Genomic DNA, 26281 nt, shown 5'->3' on the forward strand with positions numbered 1-26281 from the left:
TACTGGTTCAAACTACTTTCACGAGGTACGCGAAACCTCAACCGTGATAACCCACTGCGGAAGTGTGGCTGAGCTGTCTGGCGGTACGTTTGCATGTGCCGCCAGTTTATAACGCACTCTTTCAAGCTCAGTTCTAAGCTTTGAAATGCCCAATCATTTACGCAGTACAACACCGTAAAACACCGTGACAATGAGATTCTTAGAGGTGCTGCAGATTTAGATTACCTGCTGATTTGTACTTTCTGCCCAATAAAGTTTGCAATATGAAATTAATTAGTTTACGATGTTTAACAGATTTGCGAAGCTACGATCGTAAATCAGTGTGCAACAGCAGGTTGATTCAGATGTCCCCAAAGCTGTCGTTTTAAGCTGTTAGCTGTTCTTTAGAAACCAAGCGCGAGATTTTCGTGTTCTCTCAATCGCTACGAGCGTAAATTACTAGTCCTATAGAAAAAGTGTGCAGGACGGTTTCGTAGGTCATTTAACGTAAAATTTTGCACTGGGATACGTTTTCTTTAGAGGCCCTAGTTTTCAATCTATTAAGAAAAACGTACAAATGGCGACCTTCAAACGCACCTCTGCTCTCATACTTCACCCCCACAGGTGAGGATTTCTAGTACGTTGTTCGTAGACCTCCCTCCTCCTACTACTGTACTGTCATTTTCTGGTCTTCAATTATCGGTCGTATTATGCCACTGGTTTAGTCGAACAAATACAGATTGTAAAATTGACGTTTGTGTAAATTTTACTTAACAATTTTGTGAATTTTACCAGTATAAAACAACAGTTACATCGTTGTATTTGTCAGGGCTTATGACCACAAAACTAAGTGTTGTAAAGATTAAGTTTGGATCGAATTGTCAACGTAATTAGTTTTAACTTAATGCTTACGAAAGGTGTTTTACGTACTTTACCGTCACCGGTACAATTAAATTAACAGTGTTAACGAAGTAGTAGATTATGCTGGTGGCTTCATGGCCCAATCAATAGAGACCATAAAAGGTCGAATATCGGGAATAGTTTGTCTAGTCGGGAATTTTTTACAGTAGTAGGAAGGAGTATCACGAAAAACATACTAGAAATCCTAACTCATGAGAATAAGAGTGGAGTGGAGGTGCGTTTTCCTAGAATATCTCGCAAAACATGGTCACTAGAGAAAATTTATCCTAGAACAAAAATGTAACTGCAATAAATGTTCTAGAAAAAGGTGCTGCTCATTTTTTTCCGTTCGGCTAGTAGTCTGCGCGTAGCGAGCGAGAGAATTTGAAAATCTCGGTCATGGTTTATGAAGGCCAGCTACAACGTTGCGGGTTTCATAAAACGACAGCGATAGGAACACCTCAGTCACCCTGTCCATATACCATTCCTGATACGAGTCACCATACAAGAAACTGTGAGACATAGTTTTGGATCTCAAGCGATGTATACAGTTCCATCTATTAATCAATATTTCAATAACTGACCTAAGCATTTTGGTAGGGGACAGCTAGGACTTGTACGTTGGTAGGTCTTTTAAGTAGGCTGACCAGCGCTAGTTAACTGGGATCATACTTCACGATAGTTCCTTCACATCCGGCTCTGCGTTATTTAAGACCAATTTGATGCTGTTTAAGGTCCTGGTATATGAAAGATGGTCATGCGTATTTACTGTAACGTTATGGACTTTGGAAACATGTAACAGAAAGTTGAAATGGTTTCCAAAATGATGTTTTGCCTTTTCTTCCTGTAATTAAGCTCTGGGAGACCAAATCCGCTGAAGAATAAAGCTTTACTTGCTGTACGGCTGATGGTTAAACGTACATATCCTTAAGTATCTGACGGCTGTCTAGAGCATTAATTTAAAAAGTGTCTTCGATGGGTGATGCATGTAGCTTCTGGCCGGGTTTCAGCTGTTGCCGTCCGCGTTTTCGTGCGATCTTCTCGCGGTGCAGTCCTTGTGGAAAGACCTGTGTCTACTATCTTTGCGAAACTGTTGCCCTCAGTCCAGCTAGTCACCACTTGTTCTGCCGTTATGTCAGATAACTGGCAGTGGAATATGTCGATATGATGCTCTCCTTTTCTTCATGCGAATGGCTCGACTTTTGTCAATGTGAAATACGGTGATAAGCTGCACGTGATCATCCTCTTGGCGTACTGTGTAGCGATCTCCTGTTGAAAAGTTCCAGTGACGTGAGATACACCCAGTAGCCGTCATGTGCTCACACTACTTCTTATGTATAGGAACGGCTTTCTTCCCCAATGAAAATATGCTCGAAAATGGATGGAAATACTGAACTATAAGTTTGGTAGTGTTCGGTGAAGATGCTCTTGGTATATTCTGTCTTTTTCGTCTGCTTATGACGTCGACATGTTCGTTTCCTGTCGAGTCTGATATCAATGATCCTACCACTGAAGTGTTCGCACCAACTCTTTGCCCTTCCTACCTGCTCATTTCTATCTCTACTACCGTTAAAAATTTCTTATGTTGCTGACATTCCTTCCATTTGATTTATAATATACAAAAATACGTATCAGAAAGAAATAACACTTTTCTATACGGAGGAAACGATACGGATAAGGAGAAGTACAATATACCTAAGGAAGTCTTACTTCCCTGAGTCACCTGCTGTTAGTATGATTTATTGGGGAGACATTCACTGTGTTCGGCAGTAGTGGGTGCTTTGGTATCATCCAACTATTCAATTGTGACTAACGGTTTATTAACATCAGTAAGGATGCTTGAATCACTACCAATTTTTTCAGTGAGTACTAAAAATTAGATAGCGGATAAAAACAAAACTTTCCTCCATGTCAGTACCAATTCCGTCACTGTGGATGTTTTTTGGCAAATATCCAAAACACATTTCCCCTCAACGAAAAAAACGGTGCTTGCTTTTTTTAGCGAGTTAAATGGTTCAAATGGCTCTGAGCACTATGAGACTTAACATCTGAGGTGATTAGTCCCCTAGAACTTACAACTACTTAAACCTAACTAAACTAAGGACATCACAAACATCCATGCCCGAGGGAGGATTCGAACCCTGTGACCATAGCGGTCGCTCGGTTCCAGACTGACGCGCCTAGAACCGCTCGGCCACACCGGCCGGCTTAGCGAGTTAACATGGAGCTAATAAACTATTTAGTACATCTAAAAACTAATAATATGTTTACCGAGTGAGGTGGCGCAGTCGGGAGGACGATGGTTCAAACTAGCGTCCGGCCAGCCTGATTCAGGTTTTCAGTGATTTCTCTAAATCGCTTCAGGCAATTGTTGGGATGGTTCATTTGGAATGGCACGGCCGACTTTCTTCCCGGTCATTCCCTAAACCGATGGGACCGATGACCTCGCTGTCTTGTCTCCTCCGGCAAATCAACCAACCAACCAATAAATATGTTTGTGTCACGGCAGTTACTACACTCATGAGGATATAGTTTGTTTAACATGAGTGATATTATGTTAGGGAACTGATATTTGCGCCATTTCCTCCTAGTTATTCATTTAAGGCCACTGATATAAATTTCTATTACCTCTAAATGGTCTTCTTGCAGTCATTCTGCAAAATGTATATCATTTTTGGGTCAGCTACTGTGACACTGTGGTCTCCTTCACTGGCATTTTTCTCTATTGCTGATTTGTTACATTTGTTGGGTCTGAAACGGTTTGCTTGTAGAAAAATATTATGTAATTCCTACGCATTTCTGCTATAGAATTTATTGCAGTGACAGGAAGACACTTCACATTTACTACTACTGCTAAAACAGTCGGTTGACGGGTGTTGTGACGCGCTACTTCCATTTTTTATAATTTTTATTCTTTTATTTATTTTTTTGTCATTGGTGGTGGCAAACGTAATTTTAATTCATAAACAGGGCTTAGATATGTTCTTTGGTCTTTAGTCCATGTTATATGTTATTTTATGTACTTAGGATAACTTATTTCATAACTTTCTATTTCCTATGTTAGTTCCAAAGGTATTAGTGTATTTAGTTTTGGTTGAGCTCGAGAATTTGAGAATATCCTTGAATTCAGAATGCAGCCCCATATCGCCTGTTTCTTCACTTTGGTCTCACTTTTCCTTTGTGGCCGTGCAATCTAGATCTTCCTCATATTACAGTATATTAGCGTATCCACCTCCTTATTCTTTTAACCTTAACTGTGGTTCCTATTTGTATTTCTGATGATAGTACTTATAGGCCTGACTAACCAAACATGCATTTAATGTAGGGTGTGCTTGTATATCTTGAGTTTCTTCGCATTTCTAGTTGAGATATCTTTTCATTTTCATTTACTCTTTCTCTTCATATCGTTCGTAAGCGTGATGTGCTACAGATATAATGCCAAGTCCTGTATTTTCGTTCTATTGCCCTTAAAGTTTAGTATCTATTATTTAACCAGAAATTCATCTGCTTGTACTTTTCTAATTCCTGTAAGATCTATTTCTAAAAATAAATGTTTCCTTCTTCATACTTTACTAAATTTTTGGTTCCTGCCTGTGAGAATACCCCTATTATTATTACTAGGGTTCTCAGTTTCTTACTTCTTGAGATCTTTTCATTTCTTTTCTTATTCTTCAGCTCTTCTTTTTTTAACTAATATTTGTTTTCTTTTTTACCGTACAATCCAGAATCTTGTCACCGAATCAGTAAACTATCAGGAAGAAGTTCTTTCTAACCTGGTGCGCAAAATTTAAAGACGAAAGTAGCTTTCGCATGATATGTCATTGTCATGTATTACAGCTCAATAAATTTGGTAGTCCAGGTATGGGGAGACATGGTGTTGCATGGACGTACTGACCTCCAAATCTTGAACACGGTATGCTCACAGGTCAATGGTATCATGACGCGGTACACTATCTCCATATATGTCTCTTCAATAGTTTCGGCTCTGACATCATTTTTATAGATCGAACACCGCAGGTAAAGGAGCTCTTGGAATAGGAATGTATTTGGCGAATGGACTGGTCTACCCGTTCCCTCAACTTATTTCCCGCCGAGAACGTGTTGGACGAGTTGGAGAGACGTATTACAGCACGTCCTCATACACCAACGACCATCCAGCAATTTTCTATCGCGTTAGTGGAGGAATAGGACGCCCTACCACAAGATTACCTTACCAAAATACATGGGAGCACGTTGTAGAGGGTGCATGGCCGTCTGTGGTGACCATGCGTCAGAAATCCTATTAAGAACAGTGTACCACCGTTTGTAATGTCCAGTGGACCATTATGAACCGCGGTGACTATAGTACAATCACAGTTCTTAACAAAAAAGGATCATTTCTGTTTGTCTCATTGCTTATGTCTTTGCGCTATTTTCTCTACTACACTGTAGCATTTCATCTTGTTTATAGTCCAAGTTTCCTCGACCTCTGTCACGTGGCAGTGGCACATCTTGCGAAAGTTACTTTCGTCCGTAAGCTCTACACCGCAGTGAGTTTAATAGTTATACCTCAGTCTCGTCTGATTCTTTAGGAATGTAGCTCATAACATGATAAAGTGAATTTTGATATACAAATAACAGTAACGAATATTTTTACTGTCAAACGATGACCAACGTCGACAATTTCTTCCAAATCGTGATTTGTATTTTGTGATGTGGCCTTAGGCACAAATCACTCCTTAAGATCCATGAAACCTGTTCAAGTATGACATCTCTTAAATCTTTGCGTTATTTCCGCCTTAATTAAAGTTATGTGCCTAAGTAGCATCATTATTTGGATTCGTGTGGCTGTAAATTTTAATGGCAAGTGTTTCCGTCTTCGTTACAGCTTCGACCTCGCCAACAACAAAGCGGAAATTAAGGCATCCGTCCCGGTGGGCCAACTGCTGGGGAAATACGAGGTGGACGGCAAAGTCCTCCTGCTACCCATCAAGGGCAGCGGAGATGCCAACATCACACTCAGTAAGTTCGCCGGCGCTTATCAACTACTCGACGTACCTGTTAGTCTTGCTACAGTCGTGAGTCGGTCACAGTCATATCAGACCTACTGAACACAGACATTTTTCAACTTTCACAGGTTTCTCGGTGCAGATATGTTCCGTATCCATTTCAAAATTGACTGAAACCTCATTAAGCATAGTTTTGAACTAATTGGTTTTACCTTGCTGGTTTATTCAGTTTTTGTATGAAATTGTTATTCACGTGGAGACATGCTCCCAGATATATAGACGGCGCAGAGTTTTCAGTACACTGTATGGTGACATGCATTTTACCACTAATGGTCTGAAGATGGTTGCTTAGTCAAGGGAAACTAATCATTATATTTTAATGTGTTATAATGTACGCGATAGAGATAATAATATATATATTTTTAAGAAATCTGTATGTGATCGCTTTCTCCTTCTCTGACAATGTTAGATATAACTATTAAAGCCATGCACTAAACAGGGAATTCAAAAATTCAAAGCAAACCCTTGTTTTGTATGGCAAGTACTCTTACCTCTGGTGTTATGAGGAAGTGTTATAATAGCATAAGTTTCACTGCTGTTTAGCCTTCTGACATTCCACGCTCCGACTTGCAGAATGTTACCCTTTCGTTGGTTATTCAATCTTTTTCTCTTGGCACTCAACCCTCGGAAATCCAAATGTGGAAATAATTTGAACATTTCCTCCAATGGACAGATCATTATGGTACTTCTTCTGGTACAGGTCGTGAGTATCCTCTGAAGACATACTACATGTCTTTAATCCAGAGGTTTTCTTTGCCCTCTGCGTTTCTGATTCTTTTTCTTTAAGGCGCACTTTTTCACAATACGGGTAAGAGGTTGCTCTTGACCGCTATCCACTACACCACTATCTTTCACAAGACCGTTGTTACTATGTTAGTGACTCCTTGTACCGGAAAACTTCGACTACCATTGCTAATAGTTTTAATTCAAAATCTAATCAGTAACTTAGAAGCTTATAACTGCAGTAGCTGCGAACTTGTACACATGTCTAATATTATAGTCTTATACTAACACCAAGACAACGATCCAATATTAGTGTAGCCCCCATCCATGTGCAAACACTCCATATCCTCTCTTAGGGAATATTTAACGCCCTTCAAAGCCCCCTCCCCACCCTGGACCGAAAAATCACGCTTGGTTTCTGTACATATTATTAGCTGTAGATTATATACTGAACTCTCCCCTTTTCTAGAAAGCTGTAATTCTGGTCATCTCATCATTTCAGAAAACATCATCTTGAACAGCATCCCCATACAATCGGTTACCTACATATCTCAACACGAAGAACTCCATAGGAGAAAGTATTAGGCATATCAGTTCTGAAGCTATTGTTTTTTAAACTTAGTATAGTTTTATATCTGTTGATTATTTTTTAAATTAAAAGATGAAAAGAAGCCAAGTGGTCGGTAACATCGTGCCGATAAATAGGAGGTAATGTATGTAATATTTATGTAATCCCAGAACTCTTGTATGGAACAGAGGCATGACAATACTTCAATAATGAAGGAGATTGAGGCAGTCGATATGTGAGAATATCGTGGAATGTTAAAAACATCCTGGACACAAATAATTTTCAGTGAAGAAATTCTAACGCGAATCAGTAAGAATACGGAATTGAGAAAGTTGACGAACAACGTGGCTACAAAAGCTGAGAGAGTGGTTTGGATGCACGTCCCTACCACTAATTAGATATGCACAGTTAAAAACAATATTAACCGCCTCTCTGACGGGAGACGACACCTTGAGAAGAGAAAGAAGAACAAGAACAAGAAAAAGTATATAACAATTAAATAAAATATAATACTTTTATATAGACGAGACATGAGGCAGGCAATCACGGTTATATTGTAATGTGGTACTATATTGGAACTGAATAGATCGCTTAAAAAATTAAGGCAGCCGGTGAAAATTGCTTTATTACTCAAATTGTTCCCCTGACACCTTTCGGATTTATTTGCGTCATCATAGACCGTACAGAGTTTCGGGGAGAGCATAAGGGAACAACTGACAGGAATGGGGGAAAGAAATACAGTAGAAGAAGAATGGGTAACTTTGAGGGATGAAATAGTAAAGGCAGCAGAGGATCTAATTGGTAAAAAGACGAGGGCTAGTAGAACCCCTTTGGTAACAGAAGAAATATTGAATTTAATTGATGAAAGGAGAAAATATAAAAATGCAGTAAATTAAGCAGGCAAAAAGGAATACAAACGTCTCAAAAATGAGATCGACAGGAAGTGCAAAATGGCTAAGCAGGGATGGCTAGAGGACAAATGTAAGGATGTAGAAGCTTATCTCACAGGCAAAAAGGAATACAAACATCTCAAAAATGAGATCGACAGGATGTGTAAAATGGCTAAGCAGGGATGGCTAGAGGACAAATGTAAGGTTGTAGAAGCTTATCTCACTAGGGGTAAGATAGATACTGCGTATAGGAAAATTAAAGAGACCTTTGGAGAAAGGAGAACCACTTGCATGAATATCAGGAGCTTTGATGGAAGCCCAGTTCTAAGCAAAGAAGTGAAAGCCGAAAGGTGGAAGGAGTATATAGAGGGTCTATACAAGGGCGATGTATTTGAGGACAATATTATGGAAATGGAAGAGGATGTAGATGAAGATGAAATGGGAGATATGATACTGCGTGAAGAGTTTGACAGAGCACTGAAAGACCTGAGTCGAAACAAGGCCCGCGGAGTACACAACATTCCATTAGAACTACTGACTGCCTTGGGAGAGCCAGTCCTGACAAAACTCTACCATCTGGTGAGCAAGATGTATGAGACAGGCGAAATACCCTCAGACTTCAAGAAGAATATAATAATTCCAATTCCAAAGAAAGCAGCTGTTGACAGATGTGAAAATTACCGAACTATCAGTTTAATAAGTCACAGCTGCAAAATACTAACGCGAATTCTTTACAGACGAATGGAAAAACTGATAGAAGCCGACCTCGGGGAAGATCAGTTTGGATTCCGTAGAAATGTTGGAACACGTGAGGCAATACTGACCCTACGACTTATCTTAGAAGAAAGATTAAGGAAAGGCAAACCTACGTTTCTAGCATTTGTAGACTTAGAGAAAGCTTTTGACAATGTCGATTGGAATACTCTCTTTCAAATTCTGAAGGTGGCAGGGGTAAAATACAGGGAGCGAAAGGCTATTTACAATTTGTACAGAAAGCAGACGGCAGTTATAAGAGTCGAGGAGTATGAAAGGGAAGCAGTGGTTGGGAAGGGAGTGAGACAGGGTTGCAGCCTATCCCCGATGTTATTCAATCTGTATATTGAGCAAGCAATAAAGAAAATAAAAGAAAAGTTCGAAGTAGGAATTAAAATCCATGGAGAAGAAATAAAAACCTTGAGGTTCGCCGATGACATTGTAATTCTGTCAGAGACAGCAATGGACTTGGAAGAGCAGTTGAACGGAATGGACAATGTCTTGAAAGGAGGGTATAAGATGAACATCAGCAAAAGCAAAACTAGGATAATGGAATGTAGTCGAATTAAGTCGGGTGACGCTGAGGGAATTAGATTAGGAAATGAGATACTTAAAATAGTAAAGGAGTTTTGCTATTTGGGGAGCAAAGTAACTGGTGGTGGTGGTGGTTTTTGGGGGAAGGAGACCAGACAGCGAGGTCATCGGTCTCATCGGATTAGGGAAGGACGGGGAAGGAAGTTGGCCGTGCCCTTTGAAAGGAACCATCCCGGCATTTGCCTGGAGCGATTTAGGGAAATCACGGAAAACCTAAATCAGGATGGCCGGACGCGGGATTGAACCGTCGTCCTCCCGAATGCGAGTCCAGTGTCTAACCACTGCGCCACCTCGCTCGGTAAAGTAACTGGTGATGGTCGAAGTAGAGAGGATATAAAATGTAGACTGGCAATGGCAACGAAAGCGTTTCTGAAGAAGAAAAATTTGTTAACATCGAGTATAGATTTATGTGTCAGGAAGTCGTTTCTGGAAGTATTTGTATGGAGTGTAGCCATGTATGGAAGTGAAACGTGGATGATAAATAATTTAGACTAGAAGAGAATAGAAACTTTGGAAATGTGGTGCTACAGAAGAATGCTGAAGATTAGATGGGTAGATCACATAACTAATGAGGAGGTATTGAATAGAATTGGGGAGAAGAGGAGATTGTGGCACAACTTGACTAGAAGAAGGGATCGGTTGGTAGGACATGTTCTGAGACATCGAGAGATCACCAATTTAGTATTGGAGGGCAGCGTGGAGGGTAAAGATCGTAGAGGGAGACCAAGAGATGAATACATTAAGCAGATTCAGAAGAATGTAGGCTGCAGTAGGTACTGGGAGATGAAGAAGCTTGCACAGGATAGAGTAGAATGGAGAGCTGCATCAAACCAGTCTCAGGACTGAAGACCACAACAACAACAACAACAGACCCAAGTGCACTGAGGGTCATTACTACACGTATATGCAACATAAGTCGACAGTCTAATCAAGTAATCTGTTAACTTATGTTACATACACCTACATCTAGTAGCGCTCGTATCCTTTGATCCTCTGTGCGCTTGGATACTTGATGAAGGAAATAAATCCGAAACAAGTTAAGTGAGCAATTTGAGTTATGAAGTAAGTTTTCAACGGCTGCATGCCTTTTTTTGAATCGACCTATTCAGCTCCAGTACTATACTACATTGTAATAATACATCCAAATAGGTATTTTTAGCTCGTACATAAGTGGCTGCACCAAACATTCTGACGGGTCATAGCTGCAGTGCATTTTGTTCACTTTGATTTGTTCACACCTCTTCATCATCTAGCATAGATCTAATCATTTTAGACTGCTCTTTGTTTCACGTCAATAGTTATATTTATTTTCAATGATCATCAGGGAATCGCATTATACTCATATTTATACACTGTAAGAAGTAGTTCAACACTGGACACACGGATTACCAGTAGATGTGGTAAACACGACTCAGTGTGCTTATTTTTCTTAGCTGACTTAGATGTTGACATCACGGTGCAGTGGGAACTGGAGACGAAAGACGACGGGAAGGAGTACATCAAGCCAGTGGACTCAGACATCAAGTACGAGATGAGCCGCGCTTACATGTACCTGGACAATCTGTTCGACGGGGACAAGCTTCTCGGTAAGTGGCTTCAGACTTCTGTGTGGAAAGAATGTACTGTCAGAGCACAAGCTATTGAGTAAAACCTTCTGTTACTCGTTACGGGCATTGTTCAAGCCCAATTCTAAGAAACAAAATTCATATCCTTCTTTGATTTTATACGTAACTTTGGATCAACATTGGCTCAGCAGCTCTCCTAAGTGGAATGACAGCGAAACAAATTATAGGAATCGGTGAGTCGGCCGTCATTAGTCGATTACAAAATTAAGACAGGCTATTGAGAGGTAAAGACGGCACCAAAAGTGCTGAATCTTTTTGTGTCCATGTTCCTATTACAGCGTTCTTTTAATGTGTGCGTTTAGTTATAAGATGCAAAAGTATTTATTATTAATTAACCGTGAAGATCTCGAAATGCTCTACAGTGTATAGACCATAGTGGATTAAAGCGTACAGCTGTGTAAAACATAAAAGGTGCAGAAGAGTGAATAATGACAAAGTCATCAATTTCTTTGGGTTCAATGAATTTTTGGATAAATCTGTTATTTTATTAGTTATGCGAATGAGAGGTTTATAAATCAGTGCCTCTGAGCAGCAAAATCAGCTGTCAGCTAACAACAACAGATAACACCGCAAGCTGCTACTCGTGTGGTGGTGATTTTCAGTTCTAAGAATGGTTTGATAGTGCTTTCAACGCTAATCTGTCCTATGAACCTCTGTCTCCTCGTAACTACCTCAACCTATATCCATTTGAACCTACGTATTGTACTCATCCAGCCCTTAGTGTCTTTATACATTTCTTCAGAATTCAAATTGATCTTCCCCGAGGTCAGCGTATACCAGTTTCTCATTCTTCTAACTGTAATTCGTATCATTATGTAGGAGCTACTGGTTGTTTTGTAATATTACAGTTATCAGCTCGTGTGTTCGCTTGAATCGTAATAGTTACATACTGAGGTTAGTTCACCTAGCAGATATATCTTGCAAACAACGTGAAATAGTTCTGTCACGGCAGGCTCTCTCAAGAATCTCAATGATACTGGAGGAAAGTCGTCTACACCAGGTGTCTTGTTTCGTCTTACGTCCTTCAATGCTGTCTTAAATTCTTCTAGCAGTACCATGACCCCCTGCTTTTCATCATCTACTTTCTCTTTCCTTTCTATAGTACTGTCTTCTAGTTCACTTCCCTTGTGCATTCCTCCTATCAGCTTTCCCTTATTTGTTTAAAACGGTTTGCCTTCTGAGCTCTTGATACTTATGCAGCTGCTTCTGTTCTCCGCAAGAGTTTCTTTAATTTGCCTATAGGCAGCATCGGTCTTTCCCACAGTCATGCATGCTTTTATATCCTTGCTTTTGCCATATAGCCATTCCCTATTTTTAGACGTCCGTTTATTGCATTTTTATACATTCGCCTTACATCAGTTAAATTCAGTGCCTCGTGTGTCATCAAGGTTTTCCACTAGGCATTGTCTTTTTGCCAGTTTAAATCTATGCTGCCATAACTATTTCATATTTCAATATTGTGATTCAATTTTTACTATCTTCCTTTCCTCTATTTTAGTCAATCATTGGGTAATGGTCCCTTTGAAACTATCAACAACCTTTAGCTCTTTCGGTTTATCCAGATCGCATCTCTTTAATTTCCTGCCTTTCAGTAATATCTCTTTTTCAATCTATAGTTCATAACAAAAATGACGGTCAGAGTTCGCATCAGCCCCTGTAAATGTTTTGGAATTTAATGTCTGGTTTCTAAATCTCTGTCTTCTGGAACCTCTCTGTGTCTGCAAGTCTCTTCTTTTTTCATGATTCTTAAAGCAAGTGTTGGCAATGATTGAAACATATTCTGTGGAAAATTGTACCAGGCGGATTACGCATTTATTCCTATCCCTGTCCCACTCTCCCACGTCCATATTTCGTCTTCACTTCCTTTCTCTACTATCGAATTCCAGTCCTCTATCGCCATTAAATTTTCGTGTCCCAGAGTAGGCCTACTGTAATTTATTTTTATTCTAAATTTTTATGCTAGATTGACCTTGCGTCGATGCCACACAAAAGTATAGAAACGCATTTCAAAGACAAACGTTCTTAAAGAAGCTTTTGGTTGAACAAACCATCTTTGGGGTAACAGCAGAAAGAGCCATTCGGACAAGGATTGAATTAAGAGGATGCATATAAAATAGTCTTTATAGCAAATGTATTTTCTAAGGTCAAGAGCCTTAAGTATACTGCATTGACAGTATTTGCAGAGGTGGAGAGCGTGTGCTCTCCAGATACGTACTGGTGTACAGCTGTTGACAACAGAAGATTATAATTCGTCGCTACAGATATAAAGATGTAGTTCGTGTGCCTCGCTCTGTCTCCCTGTTTCGTGTTGTACTGCAGGGCTGGGCATGAGAGCAGACCCCGGAAGGCTGATGGGCAACGCGGATGGCTCGTTACGGAAGTGCAGCTTGTCTGCAGGGAAAGTTTCAGCAGAGACCAGGGCTGGGTTAAGGTGCAAGCGACGCCCTTGGGGCCTTGCGTATCATTGACACGGTTGAAAGTGTATGACGGAAAACGGGTTGAGGAGGGGGGGGGGGGGGGCAAATGAGAAGTCGCTTGTGTGGAAAAACGTTCCCAAACCGGCGCTGACAGAGTCTGCAGCTGTCCTGCCCGTCACAGGCTGAAAACACGATCCTGTTTCGGACCACAGTTTAGGTCCAGTCAATTTCGAAACGCGCCAAAATATTTTAAAATTTATGGTCGCCCATATGTAAAGTAACAAGCAAATTACATATGCTTTTTATTAAACGTTTCCTAAGATCGTTCATTTAATCTTACACAGAAGCTCTAACTTCGAAGCAGGCCTACTACATGCGAGAAAGAAACGCTCCTTTACAGCAATCATCATATTTTCATCTCTTTTTCTGATACCTCGATGTTCAGTGTTAAACTATTTGTCATTGCTCCAGTAGCATTTGCATCAGAGAGACTACTTCCATTGTTTCAGTTAATTTTGATGTTGAAGAACCTCTCTCACAGTAGTGAATTGTTCCAGGATATTGCAGATTCAAGCTGCCGTTTTATACAACTACAGGAACTTTTCAGGAGGATAATTTTTGTAAGAGATTTCCAATTTTCTGTAGTATTAAACTCTATCTTACCGTGAGATTGCACTGAAAGTCAGTGAGCTCCTAGAGAAATTCAAGAGGAACCTTTTCTCCGTCCATTGCAAAAGAAGATGCAAAATATTAAAATCAAATAAAACCAATTTAAATGTGTAAATCTATTATTAAAATTTTCTCTCAGAGGTTATAGGGCAGTAAAAAAATTAATTGAAATGTCATTTCCATGTTTCCTTTCTCAGAGTTATTCACTTACAACTAGTCAAACGTTTCGAAAGTACACACACTAGCTTTCTGAAAGAAATTTTCTCTTGAAACTCAAAACGGTGTCAAATGATTCCGTGCAAAGATGTGTTCAAGAAGTGCAGGTTCTTGGTCGGGCCTGTTGGAAAGGCAAGATCTTATGCCTTCTGAGGGCATATCCATCAATAGCGCTCTGTCCTTAAGCAAATTCGAAAAACGCTGGAAACAAATCCTTCTGGTCTACCAGCGTACTTCACAAAAATAAGACACACCGCCATTTTCACTGAGGAGATGTGTCAGTAAAGATGTGACTTTCAGATGCCCGCAACTACTTCGTATTTCAGAATGAATTTATCGTCTTCCCACAATATCACATTTGCCCAGCCTTGTATTGTGTAGTGAACAACTAGTTCACTAAAGATGCAATACGAACGCTGTTTGGTAAGATGAAATCGACTGTAGCATTTCGTTGATTAAATATTCAACTGATCTGACTTCGTTGCAATATAAATTGCGGCTAATTCTCAAAGACATTCCCTTATGTGTCTTTAACACAATGATTCCTATAAGGAACCATTGTTCGTCTGGCGAAGTTTGTGAATGCCATACATAAACGTCTGCAGCCAGTACTCAAAATCAGGGAATTGAGACGAAATACTTAAAAAGCTAAGAAGCGGAAATACTCGTCCAATTCAAGTTGTTATACATATAAATTACAGAAATATCGAAGTATCGATATGGTTCAAAAATGGTTCAAATGGCTTTGAGCACTATGGGACTTAACATCTAGGGTCATCAGTCCCCTAGAACTGAGAACTACTTAAACCTAACAAACCTAAGGACATCACACAACACCCGAAGTATCGATATAGGCCCCATCACGTAACAACCTGTAACCCTGCGTTTAGCGATGGTCGTGTATCCTGGGAACGACAGGCTGCAGACCGACGGCTGAACATCGTCCTGGAGCATTAAGGCAACAAGTAGGAGCGGAGGAGACGATTATTGGCGATGATACTTCAAGCTTTCAGATAGGATCGTTTTTAGTCTCTTGAGAGACCGAAACACTGTCCGTGGTTGATATACCAGGTGATCAAAAAGTCAGTATAAATTTGAAAACTGAACAAATCACGGAATAATGTATATAGAGAGGTACAGATTGACACACAAAAAGTGTCCGACAGATGGCGCTTCATCTGATCAGAATAGCAATAATTAGCATGACAAAGTAAGACAAAGCGAAGATGATGTTCTTTACAGGAAATGCTCAATATGTCCACCATCATTCCTCAACAATAGCTGTAGTCTAGGAATAATGTTGTGAACAGCACTGTAAAGCATGTCCGGAGTTACGGTGAGGCATTGGCGTCGGATGTTGACTTTCAGCTGTCGGTCGATCACGATACACTTGCGACTTCAGGCAACCCCAGAGCCAATAATCGCACGGACTGAGGTCTGGGGACCTGGGAGGCCAAGCATGACGAAAGTGGCGGCTGAGCACACCATCATCACCAAACGACGCGCGCAAGAGATCTGTCGGACATTTTGTGAACTTTGTTTTTTTTTGTCTTCTAATAAAACCCCATGTCAATCCAAGCATGTCTGTCAATTTTCACCTCTCTATCTACATTATTCCGTGGTTTATTAAGTTTTCAGATTTGTACTGACTTCTTCATCACCCGGTATTATTTCAACGTTATCGATACTAGTGCAATATTTTTATATCTTGGACAGACAGTTTGTGACAACCCACTGTTTGTGCTCGTTGTACGTTGATCGGAGGATGGCCGGTGATGATGCAAACCAATCAAACTCTTGTTCATGTTCATGGGGATGTGCAGCCAGATTGATCTTAAGTACCATCTATGACGATAGCCGTTTTATTTCATCTCAGATAATCACAGGAAACTATTTACTTTGCAAATACATTCGAGTGAAATTCTAAATAGTATACAAAAAAGGTCTTGCAGCAAACCAAACCGTCACTGAGAAGCAAATTTTGCACTGCATTTTTCATGTTATTCCACTTGATAAAGAGAGAGGCCTAGACTCATTTATCAAAATTCCATCATTTTGTAATAATTATTGTTGCAATCTGTGCTACTTCGACATTGAAATTATTTTATTACTACATAAGAGAGGGCTGTTCAAAAGATGATAACTTCCTGAACGCCTGCTTACCCATAAGCGAGCGTTGGTGTCTCTGAGGATGGTGTTTATAAGCGTCAATATTCCACAGAAAAAATCCTACAAGTTACAAAAACTGTCGTTTAACTCCAGTGAGTATAGTGGTATTCGGTGAAGCATGAGCATTTCCTCTACCTATTTCCTCTAACTTATTCCCTCAGAGTAGTTTCAAGATACTCTACAGAACGCTCACACATACCAGAACAAATGTTTCCGTTGTTAAATTTTGTAAACTACTACTCAGCTGAGGCTTCTACCTCAATTGCGTTCGACGCTGCACTATAATCACTGTACGCTTAAGCCCGTTAGATCAGTAGCTTCGGTCACTATGAACTGACTCACGCTTACTTGTCTTCACTTGGAGAAAAAAAAACATGTTTCGTCTAGAATAAAAAGATAGTATTGTAGACGAGTTTGTAGGGGAATACTTCAGGACAGACAGTTTTCATTTCAAGGGATATAGGAACCAAATCAAATGACGTCTCCTGAGGACCTTCTAATAAACATACTTTTCTTTGTTCCTCTGCATGGCAATCTCTCGATACGTCTAAAGTAGTTCAAGGGTTTGCGCACTGGGGAAACATCGGAGAAGAGATGATGAATAACTGTAAGACTATTGGGTTCTGGTTTCCACATTTGTTATAAAATCAACTGTCTGTAACTGCAGTGTGAATACTCTCTGCACCCAGAGACAATCTGTAAAACAGTGGCCAATGTTCAGGCGGGATAGTGTCTAAAATATCCCCTGCCTGCGCCAAGTACTGAATAAAAATAGGAAACTTCCTGCCAGAACGGTGATATTCCAAAGGCTCTCATTTGTTTTCATACTGTAAGGGTGATTTTGTGCCTAGTCTTTCTGATCAGTCACATATGACTCGATTATGAATACGTGTTAAAACGTAGTAAAAGAAAGGTGTTATACAAACACTGTTCAGAGGATATTCTTCAAACGTACAGACAATTAGGGGGCACGGACTAAATCATAGTATCTCGAAAAGATGGCAGAGAGTGCGTAAACCAACTGAAATATAAAAACAGTCTCTTCTGCCATGGCTCGGGTAAAGGTAAAGGTAAAGGTAAAGGTGAGGGAGAGAGGGAGAGATTGATGAGCCATGATTCAGCGGCTCTAGAGCAGTTTTGACTGAGCGGAAGCTTGGTTGATTTTATGGCTCTGCCATGTTTTCCCATTTCTGCCACTCTCATTAAATTAATACGAGGTATCGTAATCGTGAACCGCAAAACGAATAGAATAATTGGCCCTTTTTGCATCAAAATCTAAAGCAACCGCTTTATGACATTAGGTTTTTAGGTCATGGAGATTTTTTTAATGTGAATTTCACGTTGCAGGCCCTTCATTGCAAGTGAACGCGCGCTTCTCCTTAAAACGGGCTCCTGTTTAACAGAAACCACCACCTTGGCAATAATTGATAATGTATTAAAGCCAATACATATCAAAAATCGGGTAATGTACCCTTATCCCTTTCCATCCGAGCCGCCCAGAACACACTGGTTTAATTTTTATTTCAATCGACGTACAACGTTTGTGCACGCTCTACGCTGGGTATTTCTCTTTTTATGCTCCCCCTCAGTGCCAATAGACCCCAGTGCATGAAACTGAGTTTTCTAAAGACGCACCTTGCTTTCGCGAGGTCAGTAATTGCAATTACGATAAATTGAGCTGTTTCGGCGATCTTCTATGTATGATTGTTAGGAAAGGAGTATGTAATGTTGTACTATCGGCTATTATTGGAAATTTCGTGTCTATGTACAGTAATTTTAGGCTACATTTCTACTATCGTGATTATGCGAGTTAAGTGTTTAAATTATAACTTTAACCTTTAATGGACACAGTCGTGTGCTCGCTCTGTCACAGCATTTTGTACGTTTTTTATGGAAAAGCTTTGATGCACAGCATTTTTTTTGTATGTTGGTCTAACAGATCAGATTTCTTCATTGTGTAATTGATTCTGATTTAAGTGATTTGGGCCAACGTTTACTGTATTTCGCAGAGCACTTGCCGTGAAAATCAGCCTGCGGAAAAGATCATTGCGGATCTTTTCAAATTTGGATGTCTCTGTCACAGAGACTCTTTTAGCTTTACAGACTCAAAGAGGAGGGCAGAAGTGTATGTTGCTGTTAAATGAATTACGCTCTTTAAAAAAAGCAAAAATATACAAATCTAATCCGAAACCACGTATCGAAAACCGATGTGATGGATGTGGTTAGTACCCTAAAGTGGATGACATTTTGTCACCGCGAAGATGTCAATACACGCACTATGTTGTCGGAACAAAAAGTGAATAAAATTCAACCAATACCTCGGCTTCGCAAACGGAATGGATTGTTTTACCTCTTTCACAAAATGTGAAGCAGTTTGCACCATGTCTCTGTGCTACAAAAGACACGAAATTTTTATGATTATCACATTTTACACCGTTAGAAACGAGTTGCAAACTGCGTAATATTTCGCTAGCATTAATATGAAACAAAAGCAAAATAAGAAGAAAGTTTTATTGATTATTGTTTCGAATAATACCAGATACGTTGCAGCGAGTCAGAGGTTAATTAAGCTTAAATGAAACGTGACTTGCATGACCATGATAGCACTTTTCTCAATTTTTTATTGCTGTTTTCATCGACTGATGTGCCGAAATATTCAGCGAAGTCAACTTATCTCACAATTTTCTGTAAAGGAACCGTTGAGTGCGTAAAAGGCTTTAGCCTATTTGTGAAATACCATCATTACACTATCTTAATTTCTCGGCAATCTTGGAAACATACATAAAATTAACATTGAAATTTCTTTACGTAAGGGCTAATAAATGTTTTAGATTTTTCAAAATCTTAGCTAAGTTGTTCTTGTTTTCACTTGAATTTTAAACAGAAACATGGTATTATTTCCCCTGTTGTCTGTGTTGCATTACAAATATTCACATTGGTCTATATTGCACACGATTCTTCGGTAACCGTAACCCTCGCCTTTCTTGTGACGTATCCTTCCCTGACCTGCCAACTTTCTTCCCTCGCTGTTCCTCCCACCTATACATTGAGGTGGCAAAAGTCATGAGATACCGTCTAATATCGTGTCGGACCTCCTGTTTCCGGCATACTGCAGAATCTCGACAAGGAATGGTCTTAACAAGTCTTTGGAAACCCCTCCAAAAATATTGAGCCATGGTGCCTCCATAGGCAAAGTGTTACCGCTGCAGGATTTTGTGCACGAACCTACCTGTCGATTATGTCCCATAAATGTTCTATGAGATTCATGTCGGGCGATATGGGTGCCAAGTAATTCGTCGAACAAAAAATTGTGATCCGTTGACATGGCGTAATGTCATTCGTAAATGTTCCATCCTTGTTTGGGATCGGTTCAGTTGGAACAGAGGACCCTGTCCATTCCAGATAAACAGAGCCCGCACCATTATGGAGCCACCACCAGCTTCCACCTTCCTTTGTTGTCAACCTGACTCCATGGGTTGGTGGGGCCCGCGCCCCTCTCGAACCCTACCATCGACTCCTACCAGGTGAAATCTGGAATCATGAATGTATGTATGTGTGTGAATTCCTAAGGGACTAAAGCGCTGAGGTCATCGGTCCCTAGACTTACACACTACTTAAACGAAATTAAACTAACTAAGAACAACACACACACCCATGCCCGAGCGAGGACTCGAACCTCCGGCGGGAGGGGCCGCACAATCCATGACATGGCGCCTCAAACCACGCGGTCACTCCACGCGTCCAAATCGGGTTCATCTGACCAGTCGTATAGGGTCCCATCGATATGGTCACGAGCTCAAGAGAGGCACTTCAGTCGATGTCATGCTGTTAGCAAAGGTACTCGCGTCTGTCGTCAGCTGCCATAGCCGATTAACTGTAAATATCAGTGCACTGTTATAATGGGTACGTTCGTCGTACATCGCACATTGATTTCTGCGGCTATTTCATGCAGTGTTACTTGTGTATTAGCGCTGACAACTCTACGCAAACGCCGCTGCTTTCGGTCGTTAAGTGAGGGTCGTTGCCCACTTCCTGTTCTTGAACACATCCTTGACACTTTGGATCTCGGAATACTGAATTCCCTAAAAATTTTCGAAGTAACGTCCTATACATCCGGCTCCAGCTACCACTCCACGCTCAAATTCTGTTAATTCCCATTGTGCGGCCATAATCACGTCGGAAACCTTTCCACATGAATCACCTGAGTGCAAATGACAGCTCCGCCGATGCACTGCCCTTTCATACCTTGTGTACCCGATACTACCGCCATCTGCATGTGTACATATTACTTTCCCATGACTTTTGTCACCTCAGTGTACTTGGTCCTTCTCGGAAACAAAGCGTGATGATGTGTTGTTGAGAGACGCCTCTTGTGTTGGACAGGAGACAACACGAACCAGTTCCTGAACGAGAACTGGCAGGAGGTGGTGAAGGAGATCGGCCCCGCCCTGGCCGAGGCGCTGTCCCAGGTGGTGACGCTGGTGCTGTCCGGCATCGCCGGCCTCGTGCCCTACGACGAGGTCTTCCCGGAGGCGGTGTAGTCCGCCGCCGCCAGTCACCACGGAACGAGCGACATTTTTGATTCTGTTATTGACATGATGTAGACACTGTTAAGTTCTTGTGTAGTGGTGAAATTAAATCCAAAATACTTCTTGCTTATGTCTTCGATTATTTACTTGAAAACCGTTTAATACCGTGAATTATCATCACCTAACGTCAACAGTATAGTCACCAATGGTAGCTGACAGTTATCAAATAGTTTTTAGTTTACTTGCAATGCGTTTAAGCGTAATGCTTCTTCAGCCCTCTATATTTGAGTGACACAGCTACAAAATTTTCCTGCTGCCGCAAAAAAAAGTAAAGGCACATTTGTCCATTATATCACTGGTCTGTGCCCTGTTCTTTCGGGTCCTTTAGCCGCGTCCTGAAGTATTATGGCACCGGCGTTCTAACGTGTACTAAATTTGGAGGTCTGTAAACAAAGAAAAATTAATTACTTAACTCTATTTTTCGTGGTGATAATTAAAACTTAATGATTACCTCTCGTACACCACAGATTTATACAGAATAATTTGTCACATTTATTAAGGTGGCATATTACAATTCAGTTGTAATATTACTCATGTTAGAGCCCACTTTGACCTTTACATCGCCTTCAAGGTGATCATGTGATCATGAAGGTCATGCGTGATGTTATCGATGACCTCGTACTCAAGCTGTCATCACACTTATCAGTGATGTCACCAATCAATAATGTCAGTCAGTCTATAGATCAATCAGTCACTCAATAAAATAAATAATATGCATTTAGAAGAACCTAGCTATCTGAGTTGTGCTTTATACCACATTCCCTCTCTTCACCTCCCCTCTCTTCTCACACCCCTATCTCCATCTAATCACAGTGAAGCATTAAAAATGAAACAGCCAATAAAATAAATTCAACGTGACAGAACTAACGAAACTGTGTCAATGGAAAATTAAAAACTTATCACCCTCTGTACTCCAACAGTCTTAAAATGAAACAACCAATGAAAAATCCGAGATGTTGGAAATACTGCATTTCCATCAATGGTACATTAAAAACCACCTTCTCTTTTCAACCAGTCAGAGCATAGTATTAATCTGAGACACAGAAAAACCACCAAAAATTTAGTAAAAAGTTGTTTAACCTCCATGAAACTCAAAGATATACATTATTTCTGGAGTAAAAACGGTGACAAGTTACATTATTTATGTACACATAGATATCTCTGAAGTAATATTTAAGTGATGCTAACGTCAAAGTGATGCATTAGTTACGCACACATAGCTGCTTATCTCTGGCATAATATTCAGAAGTCAACGGTATATCTTATGTATGTAAAATGACATACACAAACACACAAACATCACACAAACATGTGATCTCTCTGTATTTCATATGGCAAATACTACGCCCTCTCTCCCTCCCTCCCTCCTCTCTCTCTCTCTCTCTCTCTCTCTCTCTCTCTCTCTCTCTCTCTCTCACACACACACACACACACACACACACACACACACACACACACGTACACAAATGTCTGAAATTACCTTATCATTATATTCCGGAGTGAATAAAATGGGAAACAACCAATTTTCAGACGTTACTTTTACAATATAACTGTCACACACAGTGGGAATATATGAATTCAAAGCACATTCTACATCGTCTTCTACACTTTTTATAACATCATATATTGCAAATAGCAGTTCCTTGCAATTTAAGAAGATATGTTGAACAAATCCATTGTACAGCCAAGATTTCACTTCTGCATCAGCCTCAATAAAACCGAATGGCATTGAATGGGATGAACAAACACTGTACGGTATGAATAATGTATATTTAATGTAGCAATTTACCAGCTTCTACTGGAACAGGAACAGTTCTGTGTAGTAAATACTTTCATATATATCGTATACGTCAGCAGCAGCACAGTTTTCAGAAACAATAAAGCTGTTTCTCTGAAGCGAGTGTATTATCATCTCATTCACTTCTGTAAAGCTTTTAAATCACCAATCACTTTATACATGAGAACTAAACACTCCGGCGAATAATATAAAGAATCGTAACTGTATTCTTTTAGAGATCTAATACTAGTATCACCTATTCTTCGACTGTATGATACTTAGTGAATAGAAACTGAATTTTTATATACAAACAATTACGTATGAATGTCTTCAAAATCGTTATTCACTCTTCTGCGATATATTTTGCACATGCTACTACTGTTGAGGAAGTAGAGTTTGGCAGGACTGATGGTCAAGCATCTTGATGATAGATATACGAGCCGTGTTTTTTAAGTAAGTACAGATTTGAAATTAAAAAAAGACGTGCTAAGATATCCCAATAATTTTATTTTTACATGAAAGCCTGTACTTTAATCTACTTTTCTACATAATTTCCGTCAATATTGAGGCACTCTTCATAATGTTGTACCAGTTTTTGGATACCCTCCTCATTGAAGTCTGCCGCCTGACTCGTTAACCACTGCATCACCACTGTTTTGACTTCGTCATCGTCTTGAAGACGCTGAACGCCCAGGTGTTTCTTCAAGTGCAGGAACAGATGGTAGTCACTGGGCGTAAGATCGGGGCTGTACGGAGGATGATCTAAAGTTTCGCATCAAAAAGATATGATGAGATCTTTGGTCTGATTCACCAGATGCGGACGGGCATTGTCTTTCAGCAAAACGATGCCCTTGCTCAAATTCCATGGACTAGTAATTTGATTCTGGTGTGATGTAGGCCACCCATGTTTCATCGCCCGTAACAATTTGGCTTAAGAAATCATCACCGTCGTTGTGGTACCGCTCAAGGAAGGTCAATGCACTGTCCAAACGAAATTACAATTAAATGAACACCCTCAGCTGCTTGCAGGCGTTGACATACGTCAACGGGGACAGATGAAAATGTGTGCCCCTACCGGGACTCGAACCCGGGATCTCCTGCTTACATGGCAGACGCTCTATCCATCCGAGCCACCGAGAAAACAGAGGATAGCGCGACTGCAGGGATTTATCTCTGGCACGCCTCCCGCGAAACCAACATTCTCAACGTATTGTCCCGCACTACATTCGTACTGCCCCGCCCATTATACTCATTACTCACGGCGCGTTGCCGATTCCCGTAAGAGTTCGGGCACTGTTTGTACATTCGCACAGAAGAAGAAGATGGTCAAGTGTCCGGTGAGCCTTAACTATATATATACTAAGATGGTATCTATTCATTCGGACATGTCCGAAAGAACAGATACCATCTTAGTATACATACTGTCTAAACGTTTGGTTTAGTGCACATCCGTCAACATTTTCGATACCCAACGTGCGCACAAATTTCGGTAATTCAAGTGCTCGGTCACAGTACTATACAAAACACTACGAGAAACATAAGGAAAGTCATCCCGCAAGGAGGAAATCGCAAAGCTCTGTTTTCTCTCAACTTATTGTCCACTTACAGCACCAAACTGCCATTAACGACCGAAGGACGGCCACTCCTTTGTTGATCATGCACATTTGTGCGGCCATCTTTAAATGCTCTCACCCACTTTCTTACCATTCCATCACTCATAACGTTTTCTCCGTAAACTGCACAGATCTCACGATGAATATCGATCGCTTTTAGGCCTTTAGCACTGAGAAATCTTATAACAGCCCGCACTTCACAGTCGGCGGGACTCACGATTACCGGAGGCATCTTAAACACTCAGTACACAACGTAAATAAGGAAGAATGAGAGTGTAATAGGGTCAGTGCATAGATTAAGGTACAGGCTTTCATGTAAAAATAAGATTATTAAGATATCTTAGCACGTCTTTTTTAAATTTCAAAACGGCACTTACTTAAAAAACACGCCTCGTATCTTGCGGTCCTTCAGATAAATCAACAACATTGATACAGATTTGGCGGTGACATCGTTCCTGGCTAGGGCCGCTCCTCGTTCAACATTGACAATCTTACAGTGCGTATAATAATCAGATTCTTCAAGTTCTGTAACACAAAATGCATGCTTTAATGTGTTACAGCACGTACTTCATATGTAAAATATATCTATAGATTCGTATTAGTAGCAGTGCAAGTTGTACTTAGATTTTCTCCAAAGTGTTGTCTCTGTGGTGGTACAGCATCAACTGTAGGCCTCTTAGCGACTCTTCCGGCTTTTATACCCGCACCTCCCTGCTGAGTCAGCAGGAAAAATGTGATTAGTAACCATTAGCAAGGTTTTTTTTCATACCATCTTCTCCTTTATAACACAAATATCCCAAGGAAGAGGATCTCTCTCTCTCCCAGAGAATTCCCGGAAACATAATCACTTCCCAGGTGTACGTATTAAGTCTCTTGGAGACGAAACACATTGTGCACACATCGCTTCTCCCAAACACGTCTTTGCATAAGGGCAAAAAATTTGATAAAAATATTTGTAATGTGCACGCACAATAGTTCAACAAGATACTACACATATATGTTTCTTGCCTGTCTCGCAATTACTATACACTATAAACAAAAACCTGGCTTTATTATTTGGCTAATATTTTCAGTTCCTCTGCAGAAGTGAATATGATGTCTCACCATACGTTGCGATAATCCAACGTGTGCTGTTCCCTATGCAAAAATATAAATCAGTTATTTCATGAACTATTTCCGAATCTCAAAAATGAACTTCTGGGGGCCATCTCCCAACTGAAGTAATTTCTCCATCATCCTGCTCTTTCATTTTAGTATTTTCTCCAGATATTATGTCCGCCCCAGTAGCTGAGTGGTCAGCGTGACGGATTGCCGTCCTCTGGGCCCGGGTTCGATTCCCGGCTGGGTCGAAGATTTTCTCCGCTCAGGGACTGGGTGTTGTGTTGTGTTCATCATCATTTCATCCCCATCCGGCGTGAAGGTCGCCCAATGTGGCGCCGAATGTAATAAGACCTGCTATATGGCGGCCGGACCTGCCCCGCGAGGGGCCTCCCGGCCATTGACGCCAAACGCTCATTTCCATTTCCAGATATTATAAATCTATAGACAATAACCAAATGCTTTTCAAAGTTCTTCAGTAGATATTATTTCATTAAAATGTGAATTACTGCCCAGCTAGCCAAGTTTTCACCGCTGTAGTAAAATTTAACTGGCACTAAACTTCATTTTGCGGACAATTGCAGCTTCGCATTGTTTTTGTTCCACTCTTTAATCTCATTTGCAGTATGCTACGAGATATTTTAAAAATTTTG

At 40.4% G+C, this 26281-nt stretch overlaps 1 protein-coding gene across 1 annotated transcript in view; it reads left to right on the top strand.

The window, feature by feature from the left end:
* The window catches only part of LOC126457262 (protein takeout-like), a 38054-nt gene extending 16844 nt beyond the window's left edge, over window positions 1-21210 (top strand). Inside the window, exons 4-6 of the mRNA XM_050093426.1 lie at window positions 5747-5880; window positions 10889-11041; window positions 20935-21210. Coding sequence (XP_049949383.1) covers window positions 5747-5880; window positions 10889-11041; window positions 20935-21092 — 445 coding nt within the window. The 3' untranslated portion in view covers window positions 21093-21210. The remainder of the gene's footprint in view (window positions 1-5746; window positions 5881-10888; window positions 11042-20934) is intronic.
* The last annotated feature ends 5071 nt before the right edge of the window (window positions 21211-26281 follow it).

The sequence above is a fragment of the Schistocerca serialis genome, chromosome 2 (genome assembly GCF_023864345.2).
Source record: "Schistocerca serialis cubense isolate TAMUIC-IGC-003099 chromosome 2, iqSchSeri2.2, whole genome shotgun sequence".
Taxonomy (NCBI): Eukaryota; Metazoa; Arthropoda; class Insecta; order Orthoptera; family Acrididae; genus Schistocerca; species Schistocerca serialis.